Here is a 17,726-nt window from a genome sequence, read left to right as displayed (position 1 = left end):
ATTTAAAGTGACAGTAACGGTTTTATTTTAAAACGTTTTTTGTACTTTGTTATCAAGTTTATGCCTGTTTAACATGTCTGAACTACCAGATAGACTGTGTTCTGAATGTGGGGAAGCCAGAATTCCTATTCATTTAAATAAATGTGATTTATGTGACAATGACAATGATGCCCAAGATGATTCCTCAAGTGAGGGGAGTAAGCATGGTACTGCATCATTCCCTCCTTCGTCTACACGAGTCTTGCCCACTCAGGAGGCCCCTAGTACATCTAGCGCGCCAATACTCCTTACTATGCAACAATTAACGGCTGTAATGGATAATTCTGTCAAAAACATTTTAGCCAAAATGAACACTTATCAGCGTAAGCGCGACTGCTCTGTTTTAGATACTGAAGAGCATGACGACGCTGATAATAATATTTCTGAAGGGCCCCTAACCCAGTCTGATGGGGCCAGGGAGGTTTTGTCTGAGGGAGAAATTACTGATTCAGGGAACATTTCTCAACAAGCTGAACCTGATGTGATTGCATTTAAATTTAAGTTGGAACATCTCCGCATTCTGCTTAAGGAGGTATTATCCACTCTGGATGATTGTGACAAGTTGGTCATCCCAGAGAAACTATGTAAAATGGACAAGTTCCTAGAGGTGCCGGGGCTCCCAGAAGCTTTCCCTATACCCAAGCGGGTGGCGGACATTGTTAATAAAGAATGGGAAAGGCCCGGTATTCCTTTCGTCCCTCCCCCCATATTTAAAAAATTGTTTCCTATGGTCGACCCCAGAAAGGACTTATGGCAGACAGTCCCTAAGGTCGAGGGAGCGGTTTCCACTTTAAACAAACGCACCACTATACCCATAGAGGATAGTTGTGCTTTCAAAGATCCTATGGATAAAAAATTAGAAGGTTTGCTTAAAAAGATGTTTGTTCAGCAGGGTTACCTTCTACAACCAATTTCATGCATTGTCCCTGTCGCTACAGCCGCATGTTTCTGGTTCGATGAGCTGATAAAGGCGGTCGATAGTGATTCTCCTCCTTTTGAGGAGATTATGGACAGAATCAATGCTCTCAAATTGGCTAATTCTTTCACCCTAGACGCCACTTTGCAATTGGCTAGGTTAGCGGCTAAGAATTCTGGGTTTGCTATTGTGGCGCGCAGAGCGCTTTGGTTGAAATCTTGGTCGGCTGATGCGTCTTCCAAGAACAAGCTACTTAACATTCCTTTCAAGGGGAAAACGCTGTTTGGCCCTGACTTGAAAGAGATTATCTCTGATATCACTGGGGGTAAGGGCCACGCCCTTCCTCAGGATCGGCCTTTCAAGGCAAAAAATAAACCTAATTTTCGTCCCTTTCGTAGAAACGGACCAGCCCAAAGTGCTACGTCCTCTAAGCAAGAGGGTAATTCTTCTCAAGCCAAGCCAGCTTGGAGACCAATGCAAGGCTGGAACAAGGGAAAGCAGGCCAAGAAACCTGCCACTGCTACCAAGACAGCATGAAATGTTGGCCCCCGATCCGGGACCGGATCTGGTGGGGGGCAGACTCTCTCTCTTCGCTCAGGCTTGGGCAAGAGATGTTCTGGATCCTTGGGCGCTAGAAATAGTCTCCCAAGGTTATCTCCTGGAATTCAAGGGACTTCCCCCAAGGGGGAGGTTCCACAGGTCTCAGTTGTCTTCAGACCACATAAAAAGACAGGCATTCTTACATTGTGTAGAAGACCTGTTAAAAATGGGAGTGATTCATCCTGTTCCATTAAGAGAACAAGGGATGGGGTTCTACTCCAATCTGTTTATAGTTCCCAAGAAAGAGGGAACGTTCAGACCAATCTTAGATCTCAAGATCTTAAACAAGTTTCTCAAGGTTCCATCGTTCAAGATGGAAACCATTCGAACAATTCTTCCTTCCATCCAGGAAGGTCAATTCATGACCACGGTGGATTTAAAGGATGCGTATCTACATATTCCTATCCACAAGGAACATCATCGGTTCCTGAGGTTCGCATTCCTGGACAAACATTACCAGTTCGTGGCGCTTCCTTTCGGATTAGCCACTGCTCCAAGGATTTTCACAAAGGTACTAGGGTCCCTTCTAGCTGTGCTAAGACCAAGGGGCATTGCTGTAGTACCTTACTTGGACGACATTCTGATTCAAGCGTCGTCCCTTCCTCAAGCAAAGGCTCACACGGACATTGTCCTGGCCTTTCTCAGATCTCACGGATGGAAAGTGAACGTGGAAAAGAGTTCGCTATCTCCGTCAACAAGGGTTCCCTTCTTGGGAACCATAATAGACTCCTTAGAAATGAGGATTTTTCTGACAGAGGCCAGAAAAACAAAACTTCTAGACTCTTGTCGGATACTTCATTCCGTTCCTCTTCCTTCCATAGCTCAGTGCATGGAAGTGATCGGGTTGATGGTAGCGGCAATGGACATAGTTCCTTTTGCACGCATTCATCTAAGACCATTACAACTGTGCATGCTCAGTCAGTGGAATGGGGACTATACAGACTTGTCTCCGAAGATACAAGTAAATCAGAGGACCAGAGACTCACTCCGTTGGTGGCTGTCCCTGGACAACCTGTCACGAGGGATGACATTCCGCAGACCAGAGTGGGTCATTGTCACGACCGACGCCAGTCTGATGGGCTGGGGCGCGGTCTGGGGATCCCTGAAAGCTCAGGGTCTTTGGTCTCGGGAAGAATCTCTTCTACCGATAAATATTCTGGAACTGAGAGCGATATTCAATGCTCTCAAGGCTTGGCCTCAGCTAGCGAGGGCCAAGTTCATACGGTTTCAATCAGACAACATGACAACTGTTGCGTACATCAACCATCAGGGGGGAACAAGGAGTTCCCTGGCGATGGAAGAAGTGACCAAAATCATTCTATGGGCGGAGTTTCACTCCTGCCACCTGTCTGCTATCCACATCCCAGGAGTGGAAAATTGGGAAGCGGATTTTCTGAGTCGTCAGACATTACATCCGGGGGAGTGGGAACTCCATCCGGAAATCTTTGCCCAAGTCACTCAGCTGTGGGGCATTCCAGACATGGATCTGATGGCCTCTCGTCAGAACTTCAAAGTTCCTTGCTACGGGTCCAGATCCAGGGATCCCAAGGCGGCTCTAGTGGATGCACTAGTAGCACCTTGGACCTTCAAACTAGCTTATGTGTTCCCGCCGTTTCCTCTCATCCCCAGGCTGGTAGCCAGGATCAATCAGGAGAGGGCGTCGGTGATCTTGATAGCTCCTGCGTGGCCACGCAGGACTTGGTATGCAGATCTGGTGAATATGTCATCGGCTCCACCTTGGAAGCTACCTTTGAGACGAGACCTTCTTGTTCAGGGTCCGTTCGAACACCCGAATCTGGTTTCACTCCAGCTGACTGCTTGGAGATTGAACGCTTGATCTTATCGAAGCGAGGGTTCTCAGATCCTGTTATCGATACTCTTGTTCAGGCCAGAAAGCCTGTAACTAGAAAGATTTACCACAAAATTTGGAAAAAATATATCTGTTGGTGTGAATCTAAAGGATTCCCTTGGGACAAGGTTAAGATTCCTAGGATTCTATCCTTCCTTCGAGAAGGATTGGAAAAAGGTTTATCTGCAAGTTCCCTGAAGGGACAGATTTCTGCCTTGTCTGTGTTACTTCACAAAAAGCTGGCCGCTGTGCCAGATGTTCAAGCTTTTGTTCAGGCTCTGGTTAGAATTAAGCCTGTTTACAAACCTTTGACTCCTCCTTGGAGTCTCAATTTAGTTCTTTCAGTTCTTCAGGGGGTTCCGTTTGAACCCTTGCATTCCGTTGATATTAAGTTATTATCTTGGAAAGTTTTGTTTTTAGTTGCAATTTCTTCTGCTAGAAGAGTTTCAGAATTATCTGCTCTGCAGTGTTCTCCTCCTTATCTGGTGTTCCATGCAGATAAGGTGGTTTTACGTACTAAACCTGGTTTTCTTCCAAAAGTTGTTTCTAACAAAAACATTAACCAGGAGATTATCGTACCTTCTCTGTGTCCGAAACCAGTTTCGAAGAAGGAACGTTTGTTGCACAATTTGGATGTTGTTCGCGCTCTAAAATTCTATTTAGATGCTACAAAGGATTTTAGACAAACATCTTCCTTGTTTGTTGTTTATTCCGGTAAAAGGAGAGGTCAAAAAGCAACTTCTACCTCTCTCTCTTTTTGGATTAAAAGCATCATCAGATTGGCTTACGAGACTGCCGGACGGCAGCCTCCCGAAAGAATCACAGCTCATTCCACTAGGGCTGTGGCTTCCACATGGGCCTTCAAGAACGAGGCTTCTGTTGATCAGATATGTAGGGCAGCGACTTGGTCTTCACTGCACACTTTTACCAAATTTTACAAGTTTGATACTTTTGCTTCTTCTGAGGCTATTTTTGGGAGAAAGGTTTTGCAAGCCGTGGTGCCTTCCATTTAGGTGACCTGATTTGCTCCCTCCCTTCATCCGTGTCCTAAAGCTTTGGTATTGGTTCCCACAAGTAAGGATGACGCCGTGGACCGGACACACCTATGTTGGAGAAAACAGAATTTATGTTTACCTGATAAATTACTTTCTCCAACGGTGTGTCCGGTCCACGGCCCGCCCTGGTTTTTTTAATCAGGTCTGATAATTTATTTTCTTTAACTACAGTCACCACGGTACCATATGGTTTCTCCTATGCAAATATTCCTCCTTAACGTCGGTCGAATGACTGGGGTAGGCGGAGCCTAGGAGGGATCATGTGACCAGCTTTGCTGGGCTCTTTGCCATTTCCTGTTGGGGAAGAGAATATCCCACAAGTAAGGATGACGCCGTGGACCGGACACACCGTTGGAGAAAGTAATTTATCAGGTAAACATAAATTCTGTTTTTCCAGCCTCCAGTAAAATTTAAAAGACCTTTATTGTTTCCTTGCAGGGTCCATCATACAAACAACGTTTCAAACCATAACTTGGTTCTTAATCATGTGTGTGTGTTGTATAAGAGTGTGTATGTATTATTACCTTTTACAACACTTTCAAATTCAACTACAAAATTGCAGCTATCTTGATCATTTATTTTGCATTTTTTTCTGCTATACATTTTTATGCCAATACAAATAATGTGCCAATGCACAACAAAATGCTCTATAGACAGTCGGTGATTTTTTTTAATTATTATTATTTTTTGTGTATGTTTTTGAAATGTATAGGTCTTTGCCTCTTTGTTTACTGCACAGATAATCTGTAAAAAAATAAATAAATAACTCACTGCCTCTTGGAGTTATGGTCCCATTATGAACCTATGGTCAAAAACATTTTGTAATGGACTTTGTTTCCATGAAAATGTTATTTTAAGTGTTGAGGCTCCGGTCAGCAAGTCTCACAGATCCTTACTAAATTAAACCACTAGGAAGGTCTTGATGGGTTCAGTGAATCCAAAATCATCCTCATTTGCACCTGCTTTGTATTATGTAACGTTCTATTTTAAAGGGACATTAAACACTAAATACATGCTAGATAGAATGATGCATTCAAAGAAAAGATTAGTCCATGACTAACATGTAGATGTATTTTTTAAAGTTTCATTAGTTGTTTAAAAAGTGACAAAATAAGTGTAAAGTTTTAGTGTCTATAAAACACTGGGAGCTGCCATGTTGTAACTTGTGTTACCTTCTCTGCTGTGGCCAATTATGGACAGTTATACATAGGTCATTAGAGTGTGCAGCCAATGGTTGTGCTGGATTTAACAGTGTTCTGCACTTCCATTTCTAACAGGAACTGAAAAGCTCACAATTTTAGAATGGAATTACAAGCAAAGAGGATAAAATAAATAAAGTATATTGCAGAGTTGTTTTATATATACAATTTATCATTTTATATTTCCATCTCAAAGTGTTTAATGTCCCTTTAAGTAAAGTGATCAGTGATGCTAGAAATCATTTGTGCATGCTGTCCTCTTGCATAGCTAGAGTGGCCCTTAAATAGCTAGAGTCTCCCCTGTCTAATTAGAGTGACCCCTCCAGAGTGTCCCTTGCCTAGCTAGAGTGCCTGGGTTATTGTGCTTAGTACCAACATTAAAATGCGCTTAATCACCAAGTCATTCTCATTTAGGGCTCAGTAGTGATGAGTCTTAACCCACTTTTTGGTAGTTTTGTGCTCCATATTGTTTTACGTGGGGTTTGAAAAGGACAAGTTCTTGCTGCTTTGTGTAAATCTACCTGTAATGATAAAAAACTAATTGTGAGGTGTATCACTGTGCACCAATATAGCAGTGAGAGTTCTGCTTATCACCAATGAGCTGTCAGTCTATAAGGTCCATTTGTACACAAGCATGCACTTCCTGTTGGCATCAAAATATACAACGGAAATCTAACCCTTTTACGTGCCAAAAATATATACATTTTTATAAATTAAAGGGATCTGAAACACAAAAATGTTCGTTTGTGATTCAGACAGAGCATACAAAAAAATGGATAACATTCTTGCAAAACTGCTGCCATATAGTTCTTCAAACACGGTCACACGCCTGAGCTTTTTAACAAAAGATACCAAGGAAACAAAGAAAATTTGATAATAAAAGTAAATTAGAAAGTTTTTTAAAAATACATGCTCTATCTGAATCATAAAAAACAATTTTGGGTTTATGTCCCTTTAACCCCTTTGATGCGCATGACAAGCCCTTCTCTCTCACTACAGGCCGGGGATTGTTGGTGGCCTAGTGGGCGGCACTCCCAAGCTTCGTGTCGTCACCTTGTACGCAAGTAACATACATATTAGTAACGGCATGTACATATTATTAACTTGCATATTGGTAACATGTACTTGTTAAAAATGAATATTCATGTATACTACACTAGTGGGCGCTAGCTGCTGATTGGTGTCTCCTGTGATTGGCTAACTAGATGTGTTCATCTAGCTGCCAGTAGAGCAATGCTGTCCCTTCAGCAAAGGATAACAAGAGAATGAAGCAAATTTGATAATAGAAGTAAATTGGAAAGTTGTTTAAAATTGTATGTTTTATCTGAATCATGAAAAAAAACCCTGTCCCTTTAAGAGCATGTACATATTAATAACGTACATATTAATAATCATAAACATAATAATAGCATGTATATATAAATAAAGTCCTTGCATGGTTTGTTACCTGGATAACAGGGAGGTAATTATAGATGTGGCCGGACTGTTAGCCGACGGACATTTGGCCGACGGATAATAGTCAGACAGACAAGTGGCTGTCAGATAACAGTTCGACCACGATATTGGTAGATATGAAATGAGGAAAAAGGAAGCTGAGTCCTGAGGTCAGTAATGGAGTTTATTGCAATGCAGGCTTACAACAAGTTAGGTGAGCTCCATCTAACGCGTTTTGCGCATGAACACATGCGCTTCATCAGAGATATCAGTCTCTGCTGGTCGGGATCAATATAAGGATGTGAGCGGCCAATCAAGATCATTCAGATCATTAACTCTTGTGATGCACGATATTGTCTAAAATAGATAGAGTATTGGTCACTCCCAAGTTAATAACATTGACCCCGTTCTGCAAGAGACCGATGGAACAGAATTTATAACAAACAAATTTCTAAATGCTTTGTACTTAATAATACATGATATTTTACACATATATATGCATACATACAATTCAGCCATTGCGGTACTGATACCGGTTACAGAAAGTGGGGACATTTTTTGTGTGCTAGCTAGATACTGGGTATAAGCCAGGATGAACCAGGATCAATATGTTTGTACATCTAGACAGGGTGTGTTGGAATGAAGTAACAAGACAATTTTTAGTTAACTTCAGTTAGGTTTAAACCCCTTGGTCTGAGCTTGTGCTCTTTCTAGACACAGTAGGGCTTTTGATGATCCTTTCTAGGTCCCCAGCTGGTTGTATGTGATGTCCATTAGTTAAAATTATTAATAACATACTATACTATACATGCTATAGTCCCCTATGTTGGAGTGTATTTAAACTTGTATTTTTCTCTCTGCCTCCTTATAAATAAGCAAAAAGGAAGTGGTACTCTTTGCTAATTTAATGTACCCCTACATAGTGTAAAACTAGTGAGTGTATGTCACTTTGTTCGACACTTGGATAAGTAAATATCAATATGGTGTACCTCTAGGATTGTTATAAGAAAAACAAACAAAGAGAGGAGATGGTACTCCATATTGGTTAAGGGGAAGCTGACGTGAGTTATCTGCCCTACCAGCTGTAGGGTGGCTACTCTGAACTAAAGAAGGAAAGGGGAAAATAGCAAATATAGGAGCTTAATAAGAACATTTGGAAATTAAACTAAAAGCAAGAATATATTTCTCTCTTTCTTTAGGTATTTGGGAAAAGGGCCGGTCTGGCTTGGATAGGCTTACTTAGGGGTTGTTATATAACCTTTGGTGGATCTTTTTTATATTGATGTATGGATATGTCTGTCTTTTGTTGTCTTCTTTTATGTGGGGGTTTTTTGGACTCATGGCACTGGTTTATGTGTGTGGGAGGAATATATATTAATAACGTACATATTAATAATCATAAACATAATAATAGCATGTATATATAAATAAAGTCCTTGCATGGTTTGTTACCTGGATAACAGGGAGGTAATTATAGATGTGGCCGGACTGTTAGCCGACGGACATTTGGCCGACGGATAATAGTCAGACAGACAAGTGGCTGTCAGATAACAGTCCGACCACGATATTGGTAGATAGATAGATTTGATAGATAGATAAATAGATGCACTAGATAGATAGATAAATTCGATAGATAGATTTGATCAATAGATAATTTCACAGACACAGAATTACAAGACGTGCGGGCTTGGACCCATGGTTAGGTTCCCAGAGGCGGTTGCGGTGCCCGAGAATCTGATTAGAACAGAGCACTCTGGAGCGTATCTGCCCTCGGCCGAACTCGGAACATGCTTCGGCATTCTGTCTGTCGGCCAAATGTCAGTCAGCATTTTGTCAGAGCACCAATTATAGAATATCTGACCACATAGATCACTATCAGCTGCCTATTGTCTCATTCATTTTTATATTAAACCATTTATAGTTTTGTAGAATTAGAGATTTATTTTCAGCAAATTCTGCTATCATTTAAAATACATAGGAACATAAACGGGTTTTAAGAAATTGTGTGAAACTACAGAAGTAAAGTTTGTGTTGGAGTCATTTTATACTCTGCCTTTTACTGGAGAGCTCTGAGGAAAGTTGCTACTTAGGTATCTAGAGCTCGCTTAACTTAAAGGGACATATTAATGTAACATTCCAATGCTCTAATGTGTTAGAACATTTTATTATTTAACAAATGCCCATAAAGGGGTTAAAACCACTGTTTAAGTCACATGTAAATTGCTACTCCTGAGCAGGACACAGTCTGCAAGCCAATCAGGAGCAACATACACATGTAGCCACCAATCACTGTCCTGGTTAGAGATTTAACTATGTGTTTATCCTCCTTGCAGAGGGGTTGAGCACATAAGCAGTAATAATATTAGAATATTTTATTATTGCATTATTATGTTCCTTTATTGCTACTTAGCATTACAAGACTGTTTATGTCTAATAACGCCACATTCAATTTCTGGTGAGTGCTGTGCGTTCAGACATTTAACTGAGCTTAATTTTTAATGGAAAAAATATATTTAACATTTTTTCTGTTTTAGATTTATGACTGATGCAGCTCGTCGGGAACAAGAAACTTTGAAGAAAAAAATTCAGCCCAAACTGTCATTGACATTGTCAGGTTCTGTGTCCCGGGGGAATGTTTCCACACCACCACGGCATGGCAGCGGTAGTCTCACCCCACCGGTCACCCCTCCAATCACCCCATCTTCCTCTTTCCGAAGTAGCACCCCCACAGGTAAGTGACAATTGCTATTCTCATCCTATTAAATTAGAGTCATAGATGCTTGTGAGGTTGCCACATTAAGCATCTCTTCACCTATATTTTCTATGGATTAATTTGTGTCTGGGTGATGCTGCCATAGACATCTATAGCTGAATGAAGTGCCCAATACATTATATTTTGCTTATAAAAAGAGAAGAGCTTACAAAGTAGAACATCAATTACAACCCCAACAACTTCAGGAAATTTGCTTGAAATAGGGAATATATAAAGGTTTGTAAGTATAAGACACTTGCGTGTCTCTTTTGTTTTGGGAAAAAAGTCTTGCTGGATAGAACGGGGTCTTGGAGACTTTACAGACATCAGTGAGAAGCACCTCAGGGGCGTGGTCTGGGTTTGTCACCTACATTACATTATTGCACATATGTGAAGAAGTTATCAATAATGCTGGGTCCTTAATAAGAAGATATAATGAGTGGTAAGACTAAATAATGCTTAATTGAGCTCAGGGAATTGAGAATGAAAAGCTTCTAAACATGTAACAAAGGGTTAGGAGGTGTAGATGCACCCAGAACTATTTAGATTTTTTTTAAATGTATGAATCGGACAATAGGGGAGGAGGCTGCGTCCTTCAGAGCTGACAGGTTATGCACTTAACTAGCTCATACTTTTTAAAACAATGTGAAAATGATGCATTAAAGGCACATTATAGCCAAAAATAAAATCCACATTAGAATATTTCAGTTTTGATTAAAAGCATTGTAGCAATAGACGTATTACAGAATGTATCTAGTGAATAGTATTGCTGTTTTAGTAATAACTGTAATGTGCATAAAACATGCAGCACATTCATCTTCGCCAACTTCACAAATGCTACCAGCACTTCCCTGAGCAGTCTGTGGCTCATGCAACTCTGATGTATGCTTAAAGGTTTTAAACATATTTTCTTTCATGATTTGTATAGAACATACCATTTTAAACAACTTTCCAATTTACTTCCATTATCTCATTTGCTTTGTTCTCTTGTTATCCTTTGCTGAAGGAACAGCATTGCACTACTGGCAGCAATATAAGCACATCCAGTCAGCCAATCACAAGAGACAAATGTGTGCAGGCACCAATTAGTAACAGCTCCCACTAGTGTAGGATGTGTGCGTATTATTTTTCAACAAGGGATACCAAGAGAGGAAAACACTCCATCTCTATGATTTATAGGTTATTAACCGCACACAGCGCTAAATAAACAATGAAAGACTTATTTCTTAAAGGGATAGTCTACAATATAATTTTTATTGTTTTAAAAGATACATAATTACACATTCCCCAGTTTTGCATAACCAACACAGTTATATTAACCCCTTAACGACACACGTCGTACACGGTACGTCTTGCACAAACTGGTCCTTAAAGACCAGCGACGTACCCTGTACGACGTTGGGGTTGAAAGCGACTGGAAGCGATCCTGATCGCTTCCAGCCGCTTTCCGGTTATTGCAGTGATGCCTCGATATCGAGGCATCACTGCAATAACATTTTTCCCCATCCGATCCAGAGAGAGCCACTCTGTGGCTCTCTCGGCACCGGACATCGATGGCCGCAATCGTTGGTGGGTGGGCAGCCATCGATGTATTGCTGAGTGCAGAGGTGGGCGGGATCGCTGGGGGGCACGCACGGACGCGCGCATGCACAGGGGAGGCGGGCGGGCGGTCACGTGCACGGGGAGGGAGCGGGTGGGAACCATTACACTATAGAACAGAGTTTGTGGAATAAAATTGTTTGGGGAATAAAAAAATAAAAACTTTAACGCTATAATCTAAGTGATCTGGGAGGGGGTGGGGGTTTAGTCTTGGGGGGGGGGAGCTACGCTACAGAAAAGTGGGGAAAAAAATATATATTTTTTTGTAAACTGGGTACTGGCAGACAGCTGCCAGTACCCAAGATGACTCCCAATAATGTAGAGGGGAGGGTTAGAGAGCTGTTTGGGGGGGGGGGGGGAACAGGAAGGTTTGGGGCTAAGGGGGATCCTACTCAGCAGCATATGTAAATATGCTATAAAAAAAAAATTAAAAAAAATGAAAGATACCTTTTTATTTTAGTACTGGCAGACTTTCTGCCAGTACTTAAGATGGCGGGGACAATTGTGGTGTGGGGAGGGAAGAGAGCTGTTTGGGAGGGATCAGGGGGTCTGATGTGTTAGGTGGGAGGCTTATCTCTACACTAAAGCTAAAATTAACCCTGCAAGATCCCTACAAGATCCCTAATTAACCCCTTCACTGCTAGACATAATACACGTGTGATGTGCAGCTGCATTTAGCAGCCTTCTAATTACCAAAAAGCATTGCCAAAGCCATATATGTCTGCTATTTCTGAACAAAGGGGATCCCAGAGAAGCATTTACAACCATTTGTGCCATAATTGCACATGCTGTTTGTAAATAATTTCAGCGAGAAACCTAAAATTGCGAAAAAAATTAAGTTTTTTTTAAATTGGATCACATTTGGCGGTGAAATGGTTGCATGAAGTATACCAAAATGGGCCTAGATCAATACTTTGGGTTGTCTACTACACTAAAGCTAAAATCAACTCTACAAGCTCCCTACATGCTCCCTAATTAACCCCTTCACTGCTGGGCATAAAACACGTGTGGTGCGCAGTGGCATTTAGCAGCCTTCTAATTACCAAAAAGCAACGCCAAAGCCATATATGTCTGCTATTTCTGAACAAAGGGGATCCCAGAGAAGCATTTACAACCATTTATGCCATAATTGCACAAGTTGTTTGTAAATAATTTCTGTGAGAAACCTAAAGTTTGTGAAAAAGTGAACAATGTTTTTTATTTGATCGCATTTGGCGGTGAAATGGTGGCATGAAATATACCAAAATGGGCCTAGATCAATACTTTGGGATGTCTTCTAAAAAAAAATTATATACATGTCAAGGGATATTCAGGTATTCCTGACAGATATCAGGGTTCCAATGTAACTAGCGCTTATTTTGAAAAAAAGTGGTTTTGAAATAGCAAAGTGCTACTTGTATTTATTGCCCTATAACTTACATAAAAAGCAAAGAACATGTTAACATTGGGCATTTCTAAACTCAAGACAAAATTTAGAAACTATTTAGCATGGTTGTTTTTTGGTGGTTGTAGATGTGTAACAGATTTTGGGGGTCAAAGTTAGAAAAAGTGTGTTTTTTTTTCATTTTTTCCTCATATTTTATAATTTTTTTATAGTAAATTATAAGATATAATGAAAATAATGGTATCTTTAGAAAGTCCATTTAGTGGCGAGAAAAACGGTATATAATATGTGTGGGTACAGTAAATGAGTAAGAGGAAAATTACAGCTAAACACAAACACAGCAGAAATGTAAAAATAGCCCTGGTCCTTAAGGGAAAGAAATTGAAAAATGGCCTTGGTCCTTAAGGGGTTAATATACTTTTTACCTCTGTAATTACCTTGTAACTAAGAACCTTCTGACAGCCCCCTGATCACATGACTGTGACTATATAAAATCTTTTGAGTTGCATTCAGTATTGTGTTGTGCTAAATCTTAAATACCTCCCTGGGCGTTAACACAGTGTTATCTATATGGCCCACATGAACTATCAGTCTCTTGTTGTGAAAAGCAATTTAAAAAGCATGTGATAAGAGGCAGCGCTAAAGGGTTTAGAAATTAGCATATGAGCCTACCTAGGTTTAGTTTAAACTAAGAATACCTAGAGAACAAAACAAATTTGATGATAAAAGTAAATTAGAAAGTTGATTAACATTACAAGTCCTATCTGAATAATCGGATGGAGCCTAAAATGGAAAGGAAAAGAGGCGCCACATAGGGTAATATTGCCTGGAGAACCAAACAGATCTGATAGGTGTAACGAAGCCCCTAAGTGTGGCTACTCACAAGACGTAAAGGCACAACCGGAGTGCCTAACAGGATGATATGGGACCCACAGAGTCGCCCGTAAGACTCACAGGAATCCGGAGCATCGTACGTGATGTCACGTGACAGAGCAGTCCAATCAGATGTGTAGTAAAGCCATACAAACGCCAGTGCAGCACAGGAAACTGACAATCAGGCTGGGCATCGGTGTTGGAAAATGTACAGGCACACAAGAGGACGAGAGTGAAAACTTAAAACTAGGAGCAGTAGATTAAAATCCAATGTGTAAACTTTATTGTAATACACAATGTCTCAACAACGCATTTCTCAGCAACACATGCTGTTTCATCAGAAAAGGGGAGAATATTTTACAGTAGAGTGTCCCTTTAAGCTTACTGATTCATGTTTTTAAACCCTAATCATTACTGTATTCCAGGGTATCACGTATAATACACATGCTTTGTCTTAGCATATTTTAAATTAAATTTACCCAAAATCTGCAGCCTATAGACACCTCCATTTATCGTTAGGTTTATAATGTTTGCGTTATAGTTCTTATGACATGGAATGCAATAAAAATGTAATAAAATACATAACATATTCTTATGAGAGAGCAGAAGGTATTTAAAGCATAATTACAGTAGGTTTTAATGACTGATTGACACATTGAAATGTATTACAAATGATCTTCCTATCCTGAATAAAACAGTTATGGTATTTCTGTAGATGGAGTTGTTTCCATGTTTACCAAGAGAGCTGTGGGAGTTATATTTATAGGGATGCGTTTGGCACAAATATCTATTTTTGTTCAGAGAGTGTAGCTGAAGTCTTTTAACACAATTAAAGGGATATTAAAGGGACAGTATAGTGAAAACTTTTTTTTAATTTAGAATCTTTTCATTCTAAAACAATATTTTATCTATTTAAATGGAGATGAAACCTCAAAATATTGTTCATGATTCAAATAGAGTAAACAATTTCTTAACATCCTTCAAATTTGCTTTTATTTTCACATTTGCTTCATTCTCTTGGTATCCTTTTTTGAAGGAGCAGCAATGCACTACTGGGAGCTAGTTGGACACAATGAGTGAGCCAGTTACAAGAGGCATATATGTGCAGCCACTGATCACCAGTTAGGTTGCATTAATATAGTACTAATCTTGAATCTACCTAGGTTTGTTTTTCAACTAAATAGATAAAAGAAATAATTTGGAGAGTTGATTAAAATTGCATCATTAAAGTTAAATTTTTACTTTATTTACCCTTTAACTGTGTGTCTTTTTTCTGTTAAAAAGCCCTTTAATGGTAAAAATTCTTAACCATGCTAAGTAAAGAAAAAAGACTAACATTCGATAAAACAGAAATAAAATGGGTTTAACTAAACAGCTTGCGAGACCGAGGATGAGCATAGCAGTGCATGCTGAAACAACCCAAACAAATGTCCTGCAGGATGATGTTTAAAGGGACGGAAGGCAAAATTAAACTTTCATAATTCAGGTGGAGCATGCAATTTTAAACAACTTTAAACATTGCTTCTGTTATCAAATTTGCTTTGTTCTTTTGGTAACTTTTATGGAAGGCTCACAAGAGCTCAGGAGGGTGCACGTGTCTTTAATACTCTACGGCAGCAGTGTTTTGCAACATTATTTGTAGCTTTGTTATACAATGTTGCAAAACACTGCTGCCATAGATTAAATAAAATCTCTATCTGAATCATGAACGTTTCATTTTGTTTTTCTTATCCCTTTAACAAAGTAGCAAATACGTAGTGTGCAGTTCTCCTTTAATGCAGAGCATTCTAAATAAATGTCAATAAGTCCCTTTTGTTTTGCATAGCAGGAAGTAACTTTACTTTTGTTGGTGTTTTTATTGTTCCAATAAATGTCTACAACAATGTGACTTAGAAGACACACGAATTCCCAGTGTTAAACAAGAAGGTATTTCCTTAGCGTGCAGGTGCAGATTGCTGGTGGAGGAGAGTGTAGCTGAAGTGAAATGTATTTGCTTTGTCTTTTAACACAATTAAAGGGATATTAAAGGGACAGCATAGTCAAAATTAAAAAGTTCATTATTCAGATAGAGCAGGCAATTTTAAACAATTATCTACTTTACTTACAACTATCAAATGTTCTTTGATCTCTTAGTATCCTTTGTTAAAGAGTAGGCCTAGGTAGTCTGATAGACGCATATGAATGAACACGTCTTTAGCAGTCCATAGCAGCAGTTACTGTAGACATTGTTGCAAACGCTGCTGCCAGATTGCTAAAGACACGTGCATGCTCCTGAGCTCACCTAGGATTGCTCTTTAATCAAGTATAGCAGGAGAATTAAGCAAATTGGATGGTTTTTTTAACTTCATTCTACAGCGTAACAATTTAAGTTTAAAGGGCTATAAAACACAAGCATTTTCTTGTGATTCAGACATAGCATAATGTTTTAAAAACGTTTCCAAGTGACTTCCATTATCAAATTTGCTTTGTTCCCATGATATTCTGTGTTGAAGCGATATCTAGAGCACTATATGGCAGGAAATAGCGCTGCCATCTAGTGCTCTTGCAAATGGATAACATTCTTGAAAAACTGCTGACCTATTGTGCTCCAAAAATTGGGCCCGCTCCTAAGCTTATGTCCCTGCTTTTCAACAAAAGATACCATGAGAATGAAGAACAGTTGATACTAGGGGGCAGATTTTAACAAATGGCGGGCGGACATGATTCCCTGTAGCGAATCCGCCTGACATCAATAAATGCCAACAGCATACGCTCGTGCGGAATGAGCAGCATACGCTGCTTAATAAATCGGGCCCCTAGAAGTAAATTAGAAAGTTCTTTAGAATTGCATGCTCTATCTGAATTAGGAAATACAGTTTTTGGGGTTTCCTATCCCTTTAATTTTTACTATATTGTGCCTTTAATATAATTTTATATATGTAAAAACATTTTGTTACCTAAAATTGTACTGATGTGCCGTTTAGGGACACACCCTTTGAAAAGCCTCTCCAGTGGTATTAATTATTTTGCCTTTGCTGTTGTTAATTAGGGATAGATACAAATGCACATATCAAACAATCACTGTGCATTTTTTTTTGTCAGGATTTTATTTTCAATTTCAAAGGAATATACATTCCAACCTCTCTAGAGGTAGTTACAAAATACAATTTTGAGATTTAAATGACAGGAAAAGCAATAATAATAATGATCATCATATATGTTGCATTGTAAGGTTTGTTTTGCTGTGCGTAATTAAACCTTTTACGGGTAATAACTGTTAGTTTAATGTTTCTTTACTATAACACGTTCAGCAAACCTTTAAAATTTATGATCATATTAACAATAAGAAAATTGTAAACATTGTGAAATTGTTAAATAGCTAATGTCATTTTTACATACACTTACTAAATACAAAACAATGAGAGAATGAAAACATTTTCCTACAACTGGACTCAAAATTTAGAAGCCTAATATTTTTACATTTTTCATGATGTATTTTCTAGCTGCACAGTAGTTTAAGACATCAGCAGACATTATGTGATAACAGGTTTTGTGCTCTGTGTTTCCCTAGTATACATAGGTAAGGCGTGCTTATGCTTCAAGTGCCATTTTTGACATTGGTTGTATTGTCATTGGTCCAAACATATTCATGTATATGATGCTTACCGTCTTAGCCAATCCATGTGTGCGAAAAAAATGTGTGACAATCTTTCTTAAAAGTTTTTCTTTGTGCAAACAAAGGTGTTTGTAGTTAAAGGGACAGTTTACTCAAAAAATGTCTCCTCTTTAATTTGTTCCCAATGATCCACTTTAGCTGCTGGGGTGTATTCAATTGTTTACAAGTAGCTCCTTTACCCTTACTTTAGCATTTGAAATAGTTTATTTAGCCTGTGGGATCCCCACCTATTCTGAAAGTTTCTGACCTTAGGGCCAAGCTATAGATTAGCTGTGTAAACACAGCCAGCAGAATAAATTACACTCCCAGTGGGGTATAGAAGAGATAAGGTAATAAAATGTTAAATTTTCAATTTTTCTCTCCAAGTATTG

General features: G+C 39.3%; 1 protein-coding gene across 1 annotated transcript in view; it reads left to right on the top strand.

Moving 5' to 3' along the window:
* The window catches only part of JAZF1 (JAZF zinc finger 1), a 619,397-nt gene that overhangs the window by 426,892 nt on the left and 174,779 nt on the right, over window positions 1–17,726 (top strand). Inside the window, exon 3 of the mRNA XM_053714185.1 lies at window positions 9,627–9,823. Within this exon, the coding sequence (XP_053570160.1) occupies window positions 9,627–9,823 (197 nt within the window). The remainder of the gene's footprint in view (window positions 1–9,626; window positions 9,824–17,726) is intronic.

This window comes from Bombina bombina, chromosome 5, assembly GCF_027579735.1.
Source record: "Bombina bombina isolate aBomBom1 chromosome 5, aBomBom1.pri, whole genome shotgun sequence".
NCBI classification, from domain to species: domain Eukaryota; kingdom Metazoa; phylum Chordata; class Amphibia; order Anura; family Bombinatoridae; genus Bombina; species Bombina bombina.
The sequence above is the reverse complement of the archived record's forward strand: the minus strand, read 5'-3'. Positions and strand labels throughout refer to the sequence as shown.